The sequence below is a fragment of the Phocoena phocoena genome, chromosome 1, assembly GCF_963924675.1.
Source record: "Phocoena phocoena chromosome 1, mPhoPho1.1, whole genome shotgun sequence".
NCBI classification, from domain to species: domain Eukaryota; kingdom Metazoa; phylum Chordata; class Mammalia; order Artiodactyla; family Phocoenidae; genus Phocoena; species Phocoena phocoena.
The window spans coordinates 76,738,810-76,754,385 of record NC_089219.1 but is presented as its reverse complement, the minus strand read 5'-3'; the positions used below and the strand labels follow the sequence as shown (position 1 = coordinate 76,754,385).

The 15,576-nt window shown below is 37.5% G+C and overlaps 1 protein-coding gene across 2 annotated transcripts in view; it reads left to right on the top strand.

The window, feature by feature from the left end:
• The first annotated feature begins 318 nt into the window (after positions 1-318).
• SELENOF (selenoprotein F) overlaps positions 319-15,576 on the top strand; it is a 37,542-nt gene continuing 22,284 nt past the window's right edge. For both annotated transcript variants that reach the window (XM_065890525.1, XM_065890533.1), the window contains exons 1-2: positions 319-402; positions 9,408-9,575. In XM_065890525.1, the coding sequence (XP_065746597.1) occupies positions 319-402; positions 9,408-9,575 (252 nt within the window). The remainder of the gene's footprint in view (positions 403-9,407; positions 9,576-15,576) is intronic.

The following is a 15,576-nucleotide window of genomic DNA, read 5'->3' as shown; positions in this document are numbered from 1 at the left end:
ACAAACTGGCGAAGGCGGGGCTTCTTGGCTGCTTGAGGAAATGTCGTGAATGAAAGGAAAGAGCCCGGGGAAGCACAGATTTGGGGAGTCTAGGAAAATGCCTGATATGGTTTATCGAAAGGACCCAGCGACTTCATATTTATATCAAATGTAAAGGTATTTATTCACCTTTAAGCTTTTATATGCCCTTAGTTAACACCCGTCCCTGCAGAATAAGAGACTTGATGTTAACCGCCTTTAGCAGCCTGTTTTGGATTAGGCTCTGGAGTAGACGCCCCGAGCAGAGGGGTCCTCTGGGCAGCCGGAGACCTACGGAAGATGGCACCTATGGCGGCCGGGCTGGATGGGTGGCTTTTGCCGGCTTTTGGGCTGCGGCTGCTGCTGGTGACTGTGCTTCAAACGGTGAGTGGAGGTCACCTCCGCTGCAGCCCCAGGGCGAGTGGGAGGGATTGCGCCGAGGAAGACAGAACATTCGGTCCCGTTTGGGAGCCACAGTTGAAAAGGGTGGGAGGATAGGGCTTCCTCAGCGACTGCTGCGGCCAGAGTGCGACGTGGCTTAATACCTCGTTTGATACTTATCTTTCCCTGTTCCGGGTTTCTAGCGGTTTTTTCTCCTGACTTTAGACTATCTTGAGTACAATTTGTAAGACACACCGTGAACGGAAAAAAAGGCACTAAGTTTTGCACAGGAATGAAGATTGTTTTTAAATTGGCAGAAATGCAAGGAACAATCGTTCCTGTGGCAAGGCTCCCAAATCTTAAAGCCCTGAGGTCTTTGGTCCAGGGTACACTTCCTTTTTACTTCTTTCTGTCAGTTGTTTGTGGTCTCTGTACGTCACTTTTAGACAGCCTTTAACCTCAGTTCTGTGGAATTCATATGCTGCTGGGTACACTTCAGTGCCATTTGTGATTTTAAACAACATTGTTGCAATAAGAGAAGCTATTCCATACTAAAGCATAATTTATTTTTGACATTGATTTTCTAAAATGATAGCTTTCATCTCGTTTAAAATCGGACGGTGTTTAACCAAGTTTTTTTTATTTCGTTTTTATCCATTAACAGAACAGATGCGTTCTTTATCTTTCAATGGGGAAAGGCTAAATTCTACTTATTTTCCTATTCACTCACAAACAACTTACCGTTTGTTAATTTCTCCTTAGAAGTTTTTAGTCCATGTTTATGTGAATAATAAAACTGTTTAATATACACTATGGTTGGAGTTTTTACAAGTGTCTTTTATCAGCCTAATTTTTCAGGAGTTCTCTGTATTGAGCCTGCTGAGAAGTATTCTACTAGAGACCTGGTTTAATTAATTTATCCAAGGTTTGGAGGAGTGAGGGTCTATACCGAAGGCCCCTACAAACACCTGGGCTTTTCTTTCATCAAGGAGTTTAAAGATCCTACCTGTTTCCTTTTGTAACCTTGCCTAAAAGATGGATTCTTTACTTCTCTAATTAGCTTTACAGTACTCCATTATTCAGTCATTTGGTGCCTTAGAAATTACTGGAAGACCCCTTTCTAAACTTCGTACTCAAGAATTTATTGTCAGTCTTAGGTAATTTGAGTTCACCACCTTGAAAAGATAAAAAAGAATAACATTTCAAGTTGCCTTTTCCTGATTTCACTCTCTTTAACTGTTTCATTATCTGTGGCTGTGTAACCACCCCCAAAGCTTAAAATAACGATTTCTTGTAATTCTGTGTGTCTGCTGAGCAGTTCCTCTGTTGATTTCCTCTCGCCTCATTTACGCAGCTGTGCTGAGCCAGTAGGTCAGCTGAACTGAAGGGTACAGGATGGCTTCATTCTTAGTGGTGCTGTCTGTCAGCTAGGTTCCCATCCCTGTGACATCTCATTCTCCAGTAGGCCAGACCAACTTCTTTTCGTGGCAGTCTCAGGGCAGCACTCCTACAGAGCAAAAGCTGCAATGCCTCCTAAAGCCTAGCCTCAGAAATCACATACGTCACTTTCACATCGCAGTGTTTGTCAAAGCAAGTCACAAGACCAGCCTGGATTTCAGGGGTGGGGATATGGACTCCATCTCTGCTTGAGAAGAGTGACATAGTCACATTGCAAAGAAGTGTACATATCAAGGTAGGAGGAATTTATTATGCCCATTAAACAGTCTACCAAAGTGACCATCCACAGAATTCAAGCCAGAAACTTGGGTCTCCTCTTCGACTCCTGCCTTTTCTTACATACCTCACATCCAGGTAATTACCAAGTCTTGTTGATTTTACTTCCTAAATATCTCTCAGATTCATCTACTTATTATTAATCCCTTATTTAGGCCACCAACCTCTCTCTCCTTAGAAATAACAGCCTCCTAGTTCGCCCTTTAATTATCAGAATCTAAGCTGTTGTTTTTGCCAGCTTCCCAATTGCCCAAGCCGGAAATTATTCATTTTAAATTCTTCCCTTTCACTCTCTGACCCCAGTTAGTCATTAAACCCTTAAAAATCTCCAAGCCAGTTCATTTAATTTTACCTCCACAGGTAGTACCTAAATTCAGGCCCCATCTTTGCCTGGGATTGCCATAACAGCTTCTGTAACTGGTCTCCTGATCTCATTTCCCCCCGTTTCCTAATTCAGTCTCTGCAGTGCATCCAAGTCATCTTTCTCAAACTTAGGTCGGTCATTGTTAAAACTCCTCAATGGCTCTCAGTTGCTTTTAAGTTGATGTCTATCTTCAGTGTGCCTTAACAGGACCTCTTTGACCTAATACTTGTTTGTCTCTCCAGGCTTAATTCCCAGCATTTACCTCTACTGGGAAAGCAAAATGGTAGAGGTGGAAAATTGGGGTCATTTTAGTACCTCTCACATACCATGTTCTCTCTCACCAGACCTAAAGTAAGGTGTTTAGATAAAATGCAAGGCTTAACTTACATCCCATTTCCAGATTTGCAGTCTTATATACCCTCTCCCTTACATGTTCTGTCATCATACATAATGCTGTATTACAGATTCACAACTGCACCAAAGCTCTGTGTGTGGTTTGTATCCCTCCATTCCCATGCCGAGTGTAGCCAAAGAGAATACAGGGGCCACTTTTCTTTTATATATTGTTTTATTTTGCCTCACGTGTACATTTAAATCCCTCAGAGGTCTGAAAGGCCGCCTAGTTCATTAATGTTTCTTCCTTGCTATCAAAGTCATTAAGATATTTGTAGTAGGTTATGTAGAACAGTGATGAACCCCACCCACTCCAACAAATACATAATGACTCTGAAAATATTTAGAAAGGGTGGTCTGAGCAATTCACCTTTTTGTTGAACTGTTTTAACTTCTCTAAAGCTTACTCCTATCTCTTTCTTCTGTAATGACTAGTGTTTTTAAGAAAAGAAGGCAATAAAATCTTGAAAGTGAAAAGAGAAGTACAGAGGACTGTTGGAAGAACTCTTAAGAAATTAGAAAAACTGCATTTCACAGTTAGCCTGAGGGGGAAGAAAGGCCAGGTGGAATAAGTAGCTGGCAGTAATAAAAATAAGTCAAAGCTTTGGAACCTGACAAATGAATAAAAAGGGAATGAAGGAGGACTTTCTTGGTGCCCTGAGGTTGAGCTACTGGTATCAGCAGAAGACTTAGCTCCTACTTTGTTAATTCACACCTCTGAGTCCTCAGACTAGACAGGTTGAGCTTTTATTACTGTCTGTGCCTCTGAATACCTCTAATTAAAAGTTAGTAGCAACACATAGTTATCAATATTCCAATGAGGTGACAACGGGGAGGATATAAAATGATTTAATTAAAAATACATTCTGAGTATGCTTAAGCATTAGAAAAAAATATTTTTGTATGGCCTAAGGGAGCTGTTTTCTAGAGTGTCCCAGAACTAAGTGATACTCAATTCTTCATTTAGCTCATACATATTACTTCTTTCAGAAAGACACTGTAGGGATTTCCCTGGTGGCCCAGTGGTTAAGAATCCACCTGCCAGTGCAGGGGACACAGGTTCAATCCCTGGTCCGGGAAGATCCCACATGCCACGGAGCAACTAAGCCCGTGCGCCACAACTTCTGAGCCTGCACTCTAGAGCCCGCGAGCCACAACTACTGAAGCCCATGCGCCTAGAGCCCATGCTCCACCACAAGAGAGTCCACCACAATGAGAATCCTATGCACTGTGATGAAGAGTAGCCCCCACTCACCACAACTAGAGAAAGCCCGCGTGTAGCAACAAAGACCCAGTGCAACCAAAAATAAACAAATTAATTAATTTAAAAAGAAAGGCACTGTACTGGAAGCAGTATCAAATGATTTTATGTGTTATTGATTCTGAGACACCACACCCCATCCCCTACGCCTACCCCCTTTTCTTCACAAGTTAACATCTGGATTGGTCTTATTTCAATGGGTGGCACAAGTGTCAGCATTTTTGTTATTTTTAGTGGTACATACAATAATAGTGTATCATGGATTCTGTGAAAGGTGGTAGTTAATAACAGTGGTTAAGGGTTTTGAGGGCAGGCCAGGATTAGAATCTTGATGCTGCCATCTAATGTTCGTTGTATTGTCTTAAGATAGATTACCTCAACTGTCCTAAGCCTCTGTTTCCTTCTCTATAAAATGAGGATAATACCCCTTTCATAGGGGGATAAGATTAAATAGAATAATGATGTAAAGTGTTTAGCAAAGTATCTGTTGCTTTGTAAGGGCTTGCCATAAAGGCTATGTTTCTGGTATTGTTTTCATGGGGTTCATCTGTAAACCCATGTATTTTGCCTCAGATTTGAAATCCGTTCAGAATTATTACATGAGAAACCTATGAGTTTTCTGAGTAAAGACTGGTTAAGAGACAGATAATCATGTGAATATATAAGGGTAATAAAATGTATAGCTATACCAGGCTTTTGCCTGAAAAGGTGATGTTACATTATAGTTATTACAGCTTCCCAGCCAACAACCCTTATGTTTATAAAGAACTCAGTAATATCAGAAAAATAAATCAGTGACTAATGCAAAGGACTCTTTTAGCCTGTCAATCCTACTTTGAATTGGAGAAGTCATAAACTGTTAAGTGGTTATCCCAATCAGGGTTATCTCACCCAGCCCTTAAAATCTATGTCTTTCTTAGAAGGGTGGCTAATTATTTTAAAATTTAGGAGAATTTCCTGGCGGTCTAGTGGTTACGACTCCAAGCTTTCACTGCTGAGGGCGCAGGTGCAGTCACTGGTCAGGGAACTAAGATCCCACAAGCCACATGGTGTGGCCAAAAATAATAATAAAACAACAATAAAATTTAATATTTGGCCTTACTGTGCGCATTTAAATGCTGTTCATTACTTTCTGATAGTAAAAAGGTGGGTGGGCATAATTTATAATTTTGAACTCTTCTATATTATTTAGAATTTGGTACTTACCTATGAAGTGCTTAAAAATATGTTCTGATGTTCTTAGATTCAACGCCTTAAGTCTGCAAAACCAATGATATAAGAGAAAAATGTAGTTCACTCATGGAACTCAAGATACATTCTAGGGCTTCCCTGGTGGCACAGTGGATAAGAATCCGCCTGCCAATGCAGGGGACACGGGTTCGATCCCTGGTCTGGGAAGATCCCACATGCCGCGGAGCAACTAAGCCCGTGCTCCACAACTACTGAGCCTGTGCTCTAGAGCCCGTGAGCCACAACTACTGAAGCCTGCATGCCTAGAGCCTGTGCTCCGCAACAAGAGAAGCCAGCCACTACAATGAGAAGCCTGTGCACTGCAACAAAGAGTAGCCCCCGCTCACTGCAGCTAGAGAAAGCTGGCGCACAGCAACGAAGACCCAACACAGCCAAAAATTAAAAAAACATAAATAATAAATTTATTTTAAAAAATTTAAAAGATACATATCTCCCCTACGCTTATCTCTATCCCATGTCTAATATAATGACTTAAAAATAATTAGTGTTTTGTAGTTTTTAAGTGTGCTTTCACAGTGGAAGGTGGGAATAATTCTAAAATTTATTAAGTACTCACTGTGTACTGGGCAGGATACAAGATGCTTTCTGTACTTTTTCTCCTTTAATCCTGAAAACTTTGTGAAGTGGTCATTATTCCTATTCAGAAATTAAGAAGTAAGGTTGCTCTGTGCTGATATTTGAATCAAGATGTCATCAGACTCAAATACATGTTCTGCATGTTCATGCTACCTGTCAGTAGGTGCTCAGTAAATGCCAGAATAAAACCAAGTATTATGATCCCATGGTTATTGATTTGAGATTCTTGTTTTGTAAAACATGCTTTGGTAACAATATGTTTGTTAAGCAGTTCACAGTTTCAAAGTTATTTCATTTTTATTGCCTGTTTTAGTTACTATGGCTACAAAACAAATCACCCTAAAATTTAGTGGTGTAAAACCATTGTTTATTTTGCTTTCAAATTTCTATGGGTCAGCAGTTCACACAGGGCACAGCAGGATGGCTGTGTGTTCCATGGTGTCTCAGACCTCCACCTGAGACTGAAAGACTAAAATGTGAAGGCTTTTTACTCACATGTCTAGTAGTTGATGCTGGTTGTCAGCTGGAGGCCTCAGGTGCTCTCTACATGGGCCTCTCTACATTCTCTCTGTAGTTTAGGCTACCTTACAGCATGGTGGCTAAATTCCAAAGTCGAGTATTATAGAGAAACAGATAACAGCACCTGCAAGCACTAGCCAAGCAGAAATTGTTTCCTTTTTTATGGCCTACCCTCAGAAATCATGTAGTATCCCTTCCTTTACACTCTGTTGGCCAGAACAGTCACAAGCCCCTGCCCAGGTTGAAGGGGAGGGAACATAGACTCCCACTCCTCAGTGGAGGACTGTCAGTCACACGTGGGATGATGTGTATATATTGGTGTGGCCCTCTTCTGAAAAAATAGAAATTAACCTGTGAAATTGATCAAGCAGATCACTTTACTAGTAAATAAATTACTCAAAGTGCTAGTATAATAGCAAGAGTCTTAAGTCCCTCCCACTAGACTGGGATACTTGATCTCTTTTGATATATTATGATATACAGTCCACATTTTTACTGAGATAAGGTAAAAGATGTATGTATATGGTATCAAATTAGGATGTTGACTTACTGTTAGGTCAATGGGATGATCAGCATTTTGGAAGAGTATGCCAGCAGTACTTAAAGTTTTTCACTTTAAGTGAAAACTTTATCACATATCATTGGGTTATGCCTTTGGGTTTTAATCTGCATGATTAGTCAGCTGGTGGGCCAAATCCAGCAAGCCTTGTTTTTGTAAATAAAGTGTTACTGGAACACAGACACCCATTCATTTATTATTGCCTGTGACTGCTTTTGTGCTGCAGTAGCTGAGTTGAGTAGTTCCAACAGAAACTATATAGCCACCCAAGACTGACATAATTACTACGGGGCCCTTTACATAAAATTTGCAGACCCTTGGTCTAGAAGATCAACCAGGCACAGTCAAACAATCTGAAATTCCCCCTACTTGAGGCTGTGGTTTTGACCAATTCATTTGCTTAACACACAGGAGAATTAGCACAAGTGCTGGAAATACAGAGAAATAACTTAATGCTTGCCCTTGAAAGAGTTCACAATATTACTGGGGAATCAGACAATCCTAGATTTACATAGTACAGTGTCGTGAGTGGTGCTATTTTACAGCTGTGCATAAATTTCGTTCTCAGAAAAGACAAATGGCTAAATACTGAGATCTGATTTTTTTCAGAGAAGGCTTCCTAAGAAGACTGATATACCAGTCGGGTTCTTAGAAATAAGTAGAATTTAACAAGGTGGAAAAGTGTAAAAGAGCCTTAGAGTAGAAAAGTATGAGCAAATGTCCATTTGAGTAGGGGTTTTATATTCTCAGTTACTATAGGAATTCATTATAGCTGAAAAGTAGAATGGGATTGGAGATGTAATGAGAGATAGGAGTAGCTGACCATTTAATCCACTGAGGCAGGAAAAGATTTGAGAGCTCTTTAAGAGACAGAATTGTCAAAACTTGTTTTTTTAACAAACAAGTTAATTGACTGATTGTAAGAATGGTGAAGAACGTGGAGTCTAGGATGAACTGACTGGGGCAACTAGGTGGTCAGGGAAAATGGTGTCATTTTGCCAAGATACTGAATACATGGGAAGGAATAGATTTAAGGAGAAAAGATGTTTCACTGTTGGAGAGTTTGAATTTGCAGTGCCTGTACAACATCTACATGAGATCTCAGGTAGGCTGTTGGCTTTGGAAACTTGACACTTAAAAAGACTTGGGAGTTTTCAATAACTGAGTATTTGAAGCCAGGGAAAAGATGCAATTCTCTATAGAAAGTATGCAAAGCAAAGAGAGAGCCAAGAATAGAAATGGGAAACAACATCATTTAAGAGATAAATAGCAGAAGAAGGAGAGGGAAAGCCATGGAAGAAGCAGCTGGAGCAGAAAAGTTTTGAAATGCCATTGCATTTAGTGATTTTTGGCATGTTTAGCTGAGTGGTGTGGTGGGATCAGAAACCAGACTGTAGTAACAATTCAGAAATAACAGAATGTGGGGAGAGCAGTTAGAACTATGGGTCTTGGGTACACTGAAGATATGAGTTATCAGTGAAAGTAAATCCCTGTGGAGATGGCAGAAGACAGAAGTTAAAGCAGAGGTACAGGTATTGACCTTAGACAGATGTAGGTATACCACACTCACTGAGACATGAGAGGAGAATGGATAAAGGAAGAGAATAGTTTTGGAAGCCTGTTTTTGCCAGTCATTCTGTTTGGTTACTTTACATAAGTCATTTCATTTAATCTTTACTGAACTCTATTTTATGTGGGATGCTTCTTGCTTTATCAGTGAGGAAATTAAAACTCAGGGAGGTCATCTTGCCCAGAGTCACACATCTTGTAAGTGGTGGAACTGGCACCTAAACCCCGAAGTTTTATTTTTGATGTGCTCCCGCTCTCCCCAACTTCATCCCTTTCTGTACTCTTCCCCTGCTAGATGTGAATGAAGATAAGTTTGTAGGGTGTAGTAGGGACCTAGAAGTTAATGTTACTCCATACATCGTATGAACAGGTGCTATGTTCTTAAAATAAAATGGAAATTCATTTTTCTTCAAAAGATATGTAATATATATATCATAAAGAAATAATATATGATCTTTTTTGTTAATCCGTGTTTTAGCCAAGCTGTAATATGACAAATTTTTAAGAAATAAATTTGTTGGGGATGTGGGAAGAACCAAAGACTCATATAAAGTTATAAAGTATAAAAATAAGAATTTGTCTCCAAATGAGGCATTTCACTAACTGTCTTTAGTGTATTAGATTTTGACAATCCTAGTTTCTCCTTTTTTGGAAGCTTTGTAATATAAACATGAAGTTTACATGTAATGTAAACATGAAGTTACATGTAATGTAAACATGAAGTTTACATGTAATGTAAACATGAAGTTAAGGGGTTTTTTCCCCTCATTTTTTGTTTTCAGGTCTCTGCGTTTGGGGCAGAGTTTTCATCAGAGACTTGCAGAGAGTTAGGCTTCTCCAGCAACTTGCTCTGCAGCTCCTGTGATCTGCTTGGACAGTTCAACCTTCTTCAACTGGATCCTGACTGTAGAGGATGCTGTCAGGAAGAAGCACAATTTGAAACCAAAAAGGTATTGTTTTATAGTATCTCTCTTCCATTATATGGTTTAGTTTAGATAAGGTAAAATGTTAAATTGCTTAATCAACTTAAATATAAAGAAGTCTTTAGCTTTTACATTTTGTAGTTTTAGAAACTCAACTGATTTCTTGCAGACCCATTAGATCAATCAAAGCAAATAGAGAGGAAAAGTATGGTTACAGATTGATAATACCATCCTACCATGGTTGTCCAGCAGAAGGGAAGCAGAATTACTACAGCATGCCTAGATTGTAAATCTATCCAGTCTTCCTAACTTCCGGCCACATAAAGCCAAAGAATAATTAATTAGATGCTTTTATTCATTTGTAATAAGAACCCAGTCTTATAGTGAAATTTGAGATGAAAATAAAGCACCCATTATCTGGCACATAATTGTCAACAATAAATTATAACTTCCTTTTTTTTTAATAAATTTATTTATTTAATTTATTTATTTTTGGCTGTGTTCGGTCTTTGCTGCTACCCGCGCGGGCCCTCCAATTGCGGTGAGTGGGGCCACTCCTCGCCGTGGTGCGCAGGCCTCCCATTGCGGTGGCCTCTCCCGCTGCAGAGCACAGGTTCTAGGCACACGGGCTTCAGCATTTGTGGCCCACAGGCTCTAGAGTGCAGGCTCAGTATCAGTGGTGCACGGGCTTAGTTGCTCTGCGGCATGTGGGATCCTCCCGGACCAGGGCTCGAACCTGTGTCCCCTGCGTTGGCAGGCGGATTCCCAACCACTGCGCCACCAGGGAAACCCTAAATTATAATTTTTAATCTGGTTAACAAAGAATATGGTCTGTTACAATTTGCACATCTATAACTAATGTTTCCTGATACCTAATCTCACCTTTAACACCTGAAAACAGCCAGGAATAGGTAGTTCTAACAGTCCAATAAAATCTGCTACTGTTTTACCCACTGTTCAGAATAATAGTAAACTTGCTCAATTTTTAAATCTTTTCATTAAACCCTTAGACTTCTTTAATTTATAAAGTAGACTGAAAAGGTCATTTATATCATCCAAATAAAGCTGAATTAATGAGGACCCTGTGTTTGAGAAAAAAAATATTAGCATCTCTCTGCTTTGTTTCCTTTTAATATTCTCTTTGAGTTGTACTTACTGAATCCTGTTTGAGGCATTATGGTTTGTAAAGCTTTCAAACAGTAATTGTATCTTCTCATTATTAGGTAGTAAAGGTTTACTTCTAACACTGAGTACAGTTTTCTAGTTCTGTAAGAAAAACAAGCTGACAAGCTTTCACCATGTTAGTGTTCAACCAGAATTTACACTTGATTTCTCAGTTGTAAACCTGAAATTCCTGTGTCCCACAAATGGCTTCCAAGTCTTCCATGTTTTTCATTTTCTTGGTTCACATATACCAATGATATATTTTAATGTTTAGAAAATTTCCATACATATAAGTTAGTCTTTATTGCAAGTAAATAAAATCTAAACAGGTTTTTAAAACTTGATTTTAAATAAATAGATTTAAGACCTAGACCTAACTAGTTTAGTAGGACCCTTCCCTCTTGTTTCTTGTTTCGTTTTATCAATGACATATTCACATGGGACAAATTGCTGAAGTGTGATTCATCCTCTCATCTTTAAGCTATTATTCTGTGGTCTGTACGACTACTCAACTAACAATGATTATTTGTGAGACACCAAACTTACAAGGATTGAATAACAAGGGGTGTTTTATAATAAGTTATCACACACCCGGTTTGTAATTAAGGGTAAGTTGAGAAAGTCTGCCCTTTGATACCAGATGTGCCTAAACTGTAAACCAAGTACATATAAAAGCTTTTACTAATTGCCCCTTTAGTAATTCTTTATAATATTACCAGTTTTATGGTATAATTTTTTTTGTTTTTTTGCCATGCCTTGTAGCATGAGGGATCTTAGTTCCCCAACCAGGGATGGAACCCGAGCCCTCTGCAGTGGAAGCACGGAGTCTTAACCACTGGACCGCCAGGGAAGTCCCTGTGGTATAACTTCAGTGGAACCAAACTTCAGTCACACACTTTGCAAATTCATTATATTCCTGTTCAGTTTTCATTATTAACTGAGCTATGCAGCAATAATAGTAGGCAAGTAGTCCATCATTTAATATATGCCTAACTAATTACAAACAGAAATAATTATTATATCTCAGTGCAAGTGAGCCTGTATCCTAATGTACCTTTTATACTGTACCCATTGTTTTTTTCTTAAGTCCTTGCCCATAATCTGTTAAGATGTACTTCTCATTAAGCATTTGCTAGCACAGTGTTGTACAAAATAAATGAATGTTTTTTTTTTTAAATAAGCCTAGTGGAACTAGAACACTTAAAATAGTACTGGAAATAGAAAAGTAAGGCATGTCAGGCAAGCCTCCATTTAGATGCAAAATGCATTCAAGTATAGAAGTGGTACTTGATTTAATCTGTACAGTATTGCTCTCTGGATTATTGGTACATAATTATAGGTAACAATATATATAACAGTTTTTCTGTCTCATTCAACTCTGGCTTAAGGCTTAATTTTGAAATTATAGTTTAATTTAGTCCTACTTTAATAAAAGTAAAAATATGCAGTATGTAGACTAGTGCCTTACATCAAAAATATTACAAATACTTAAACATGGCCATGTGTCTGTGTAAGTCATTGGGAATATAAATTCTTTAGAAGAGAAAAATTGTAGTTTATGTACAGGAATGTTTTGGCAATTTATAATAAAGAAATGTTACCTGAATACTCATTTTAGTTCTTGCTTAGTTGCATGCTTTATAGGTCTGTCCAGGGATGAGGCTAATCATTTTTCGAATGTTTACTCATTCAACAGGATGAATTTAGCCTTTGATAGGCAGAAGCATAAAATCTGCTTTTAAAAAAAAAAAAAACCTTATTCATAATAAATGCAGAAAATGTCTTCAAAATCCCTTATTCTGCAAATAGATATTCCTTTATTATTTTTATTTGGTCTTATTTCTCTCCCCCTACCCCCCATTTTGATCATAAAGGACCTAAGTAAGCATCACAAATACTACCTAGAAGGAAATTTTTTTGTAAGCTATTTTACTACTGTTTTAACTAGTTTTGCTCATAAATACATACCTAGGTACAGTTTACAAACATTAGTAAGGATGTTGACTGAATTATGAGGAGCGTTCTAATTTGTAGCTTAAAGTAAAAAAAGGTAAACTAATGAAAGAAAAAAATATTTAATTCTTGGTGCTATTAATATTTACTAAGTAGGATAAGTGACTTCAGCTTTTTATATATAGAATCTTAAGATGGAATGGGAGGGACCATTCTTCTTTTCACTGCTGACTGACTTTTTCCTTGTGGTGGGAAAACATAGTATTGATAACAGCCAGTTCCTTATAGCTTTTCCCACCAGAAAAGGACTAATTCTTCCCCATTTACAATTTTGAAGTATTTTAAACAAGGATTGTTACTAGCTCAAGTTGGGTCACTAACCAGTTATTAGCTAGGATCATGGAATAATGTTAAGAACCTTTAGCTGCCACACTAGCTATGTGGAAAGTTGCACTAGGGAGCAGGTGGATGAAGCAGCTCTTAGGTAAAGAACAGGCTATTTTTTTTTTCCTCAATTACTAGAGTAAATCACTTCTTGAGCTATTTTAAAGATTTAGCTCAAGTATCCCCTATTCTGGGAACTCCTCCCCAATTTCTCCTCCTTACTCACTACCCTTGGCCCTTCCAAGTTATGTTAGCTACACCTCTGTATTCCCAAAGCATCTGAGGATACCCTTGATTCGCACTTAACCACCACTATATTGTATCTGTTGTTTGGCTTTTTTTCTCTCCCAGTGTTTCATGCTCTTTGAAGTCTGGAGCTATGTTTTATGTTTCTGAATCCCCAGCCTTTAGCTTACAGTATTTCTTAAGTTTTTGTCCTTGAATAAGGCTGTTTTTACTACGAACAAGTTAAAAAAGGTCATTTTTTTAAATTATGTTGAAAATATACTTGAACTTTGTAGATGCTTGTTAAATACCTTTTTCATGTATTTCACTTATATATCCTAAATATAAAAAATAAGAAAGTTTGTCTTCATGATTTCAGTCATCTGTTAGTAACACTAATTGTTCATGTAACTATAAATATAGAATTTTCATTTCTGTATTTTACTTATAAGGATACCATAAGCTTCCCAAATCTATCTAAAAAAAGAGATGTTAATAGCACAAATTGTTAGTGTTCCCAGTCTGATCACAAACATTAATAGATACTTTTTCAAAGAGTACATGACCATCCAGTTAAAAGAGTTTCCTGGGATTTTCCTGTGAGAACAATCAATCAAATCATTTTGATTGTTAAGAATTTCTTAACTTCTATTTCCTAAGGGTTATAAGATTAAATGTAGTATTTCAATAAATGGGTTATTTTCTCATATTTTTATAATCTTCCCAGTTCTGTGAAACTGAATGTTGTCAGCTAGGTGCTTTTTTTTTCCTGTCTCATTTAACTTTTCATATCTTAATGATATCAGCTTCTTCCAGACATTGTTACTGTAGAACTTCTGTATTTCTCCTTAGTTATATGCCCATATTTCCTTAGCTAGTACCTGTTCTTTTTAATATCTTATAGTCCCAATGCTTTTTTCTTCTCTCAGATTATTTTTATTTAATTGGTTTTTAGTACTTTCTATTCTTTTGCGTTCACACCTACTTTATCTCTGAACTACTATTCTGAAAGTTTGGCTACTTAACCGAACCAGAGTACCTTTTGGGAGAAAAGAATCCAGTTAGCCGAATTACTTATATATATGAAGCAATAAGCAACTTATTTCAACTTAATTTGCTGTTCATTGTCTTGATTGTATTGGGGGGGGAGGGGGGAGTTTAGAGTAGTGCTTAAGAGCACAGGCTCTGAAACCAAACTACCTAGGTTCATATCCCCTGCTATTCAAGTTGGTAACTTGGACTAATTACTTATCCCTCTGTGCCTGTTTCCTCATTTATAAATTGGGGGTAATAATAGTTCCTATATCCTAAGGTGGTTTGAGGATTAAATAAGTTAATATACATACACTGCTTAAAATAGTGCCTGGCATATAATAATTACCAGGTAAATACTTGGGGCTGGTGGTGATGACAGTAATAGTAGTAGTATCTGATTTGCTGATGAAGAAAAAACAAGAAAGAAACAGCAAATTTGGAGAACTCAGAGGATAACGTAATAATTATTGCTATTGGAAAAATAGGGTAAAAGAAAATAGATAAGAGATATAACATGAACTATTAGATTTACCAGTAATAAAAATTTGGAACAAAATTTTCTATTATTCCACTTTCAAGCCCTTGGATCAGTTGACTCAAGAAGAAATATCTTCTGATAAATAATTAGTAGTATGAAGACTTTGACCATTTGTAGTTACTTGCTTGTGTGCAGCAAAATACAGAGTTATGTCAAACATAAGCCTAGATTTCAGCTGTTTGACTCCTTGGTTGACACATTTTAATAAGGAAAATACCACAGATTTGTACTTTAAAAATGCGTAGCATTTTGATTATTTTTAAATGCCAAGTGAAAGATTGCATTTGAAGAGAAAAGGTTTTGCTACTAAAAAATATTCAAAACCATTGATAAAGTGGAGCTCAATTTTTAATCTAATACTTAGTAACAGATTTCAAAGGTTTAAGAAAATTTTGAAGAGAAAAACTTAGAAGTGAATTTTTCTTTTTAAACTCTACAGATTGAGAAGAGATTTCTTTTGTTTGAATTTTGGAACACCTTGGTCTTATTCACAGAATATCAGTAGAAACCTAGGCTGCAGATCACCAAACTATACCATTACTGGTTCTGTAAAATACCTCAACAGTTCAGGTATTTGATAAAAGGATTTTATTTACCTTAAAAATCTTCAGTTTTGTTTTAATAATTACATTGGCTCAGCTTTAAGTGTTCATTTTACCTTGGTTATGTACTAAAGTGGTTTACCTATGTTATCTATTTAATCCTGACAACAGTTCTATAAGGTAAATA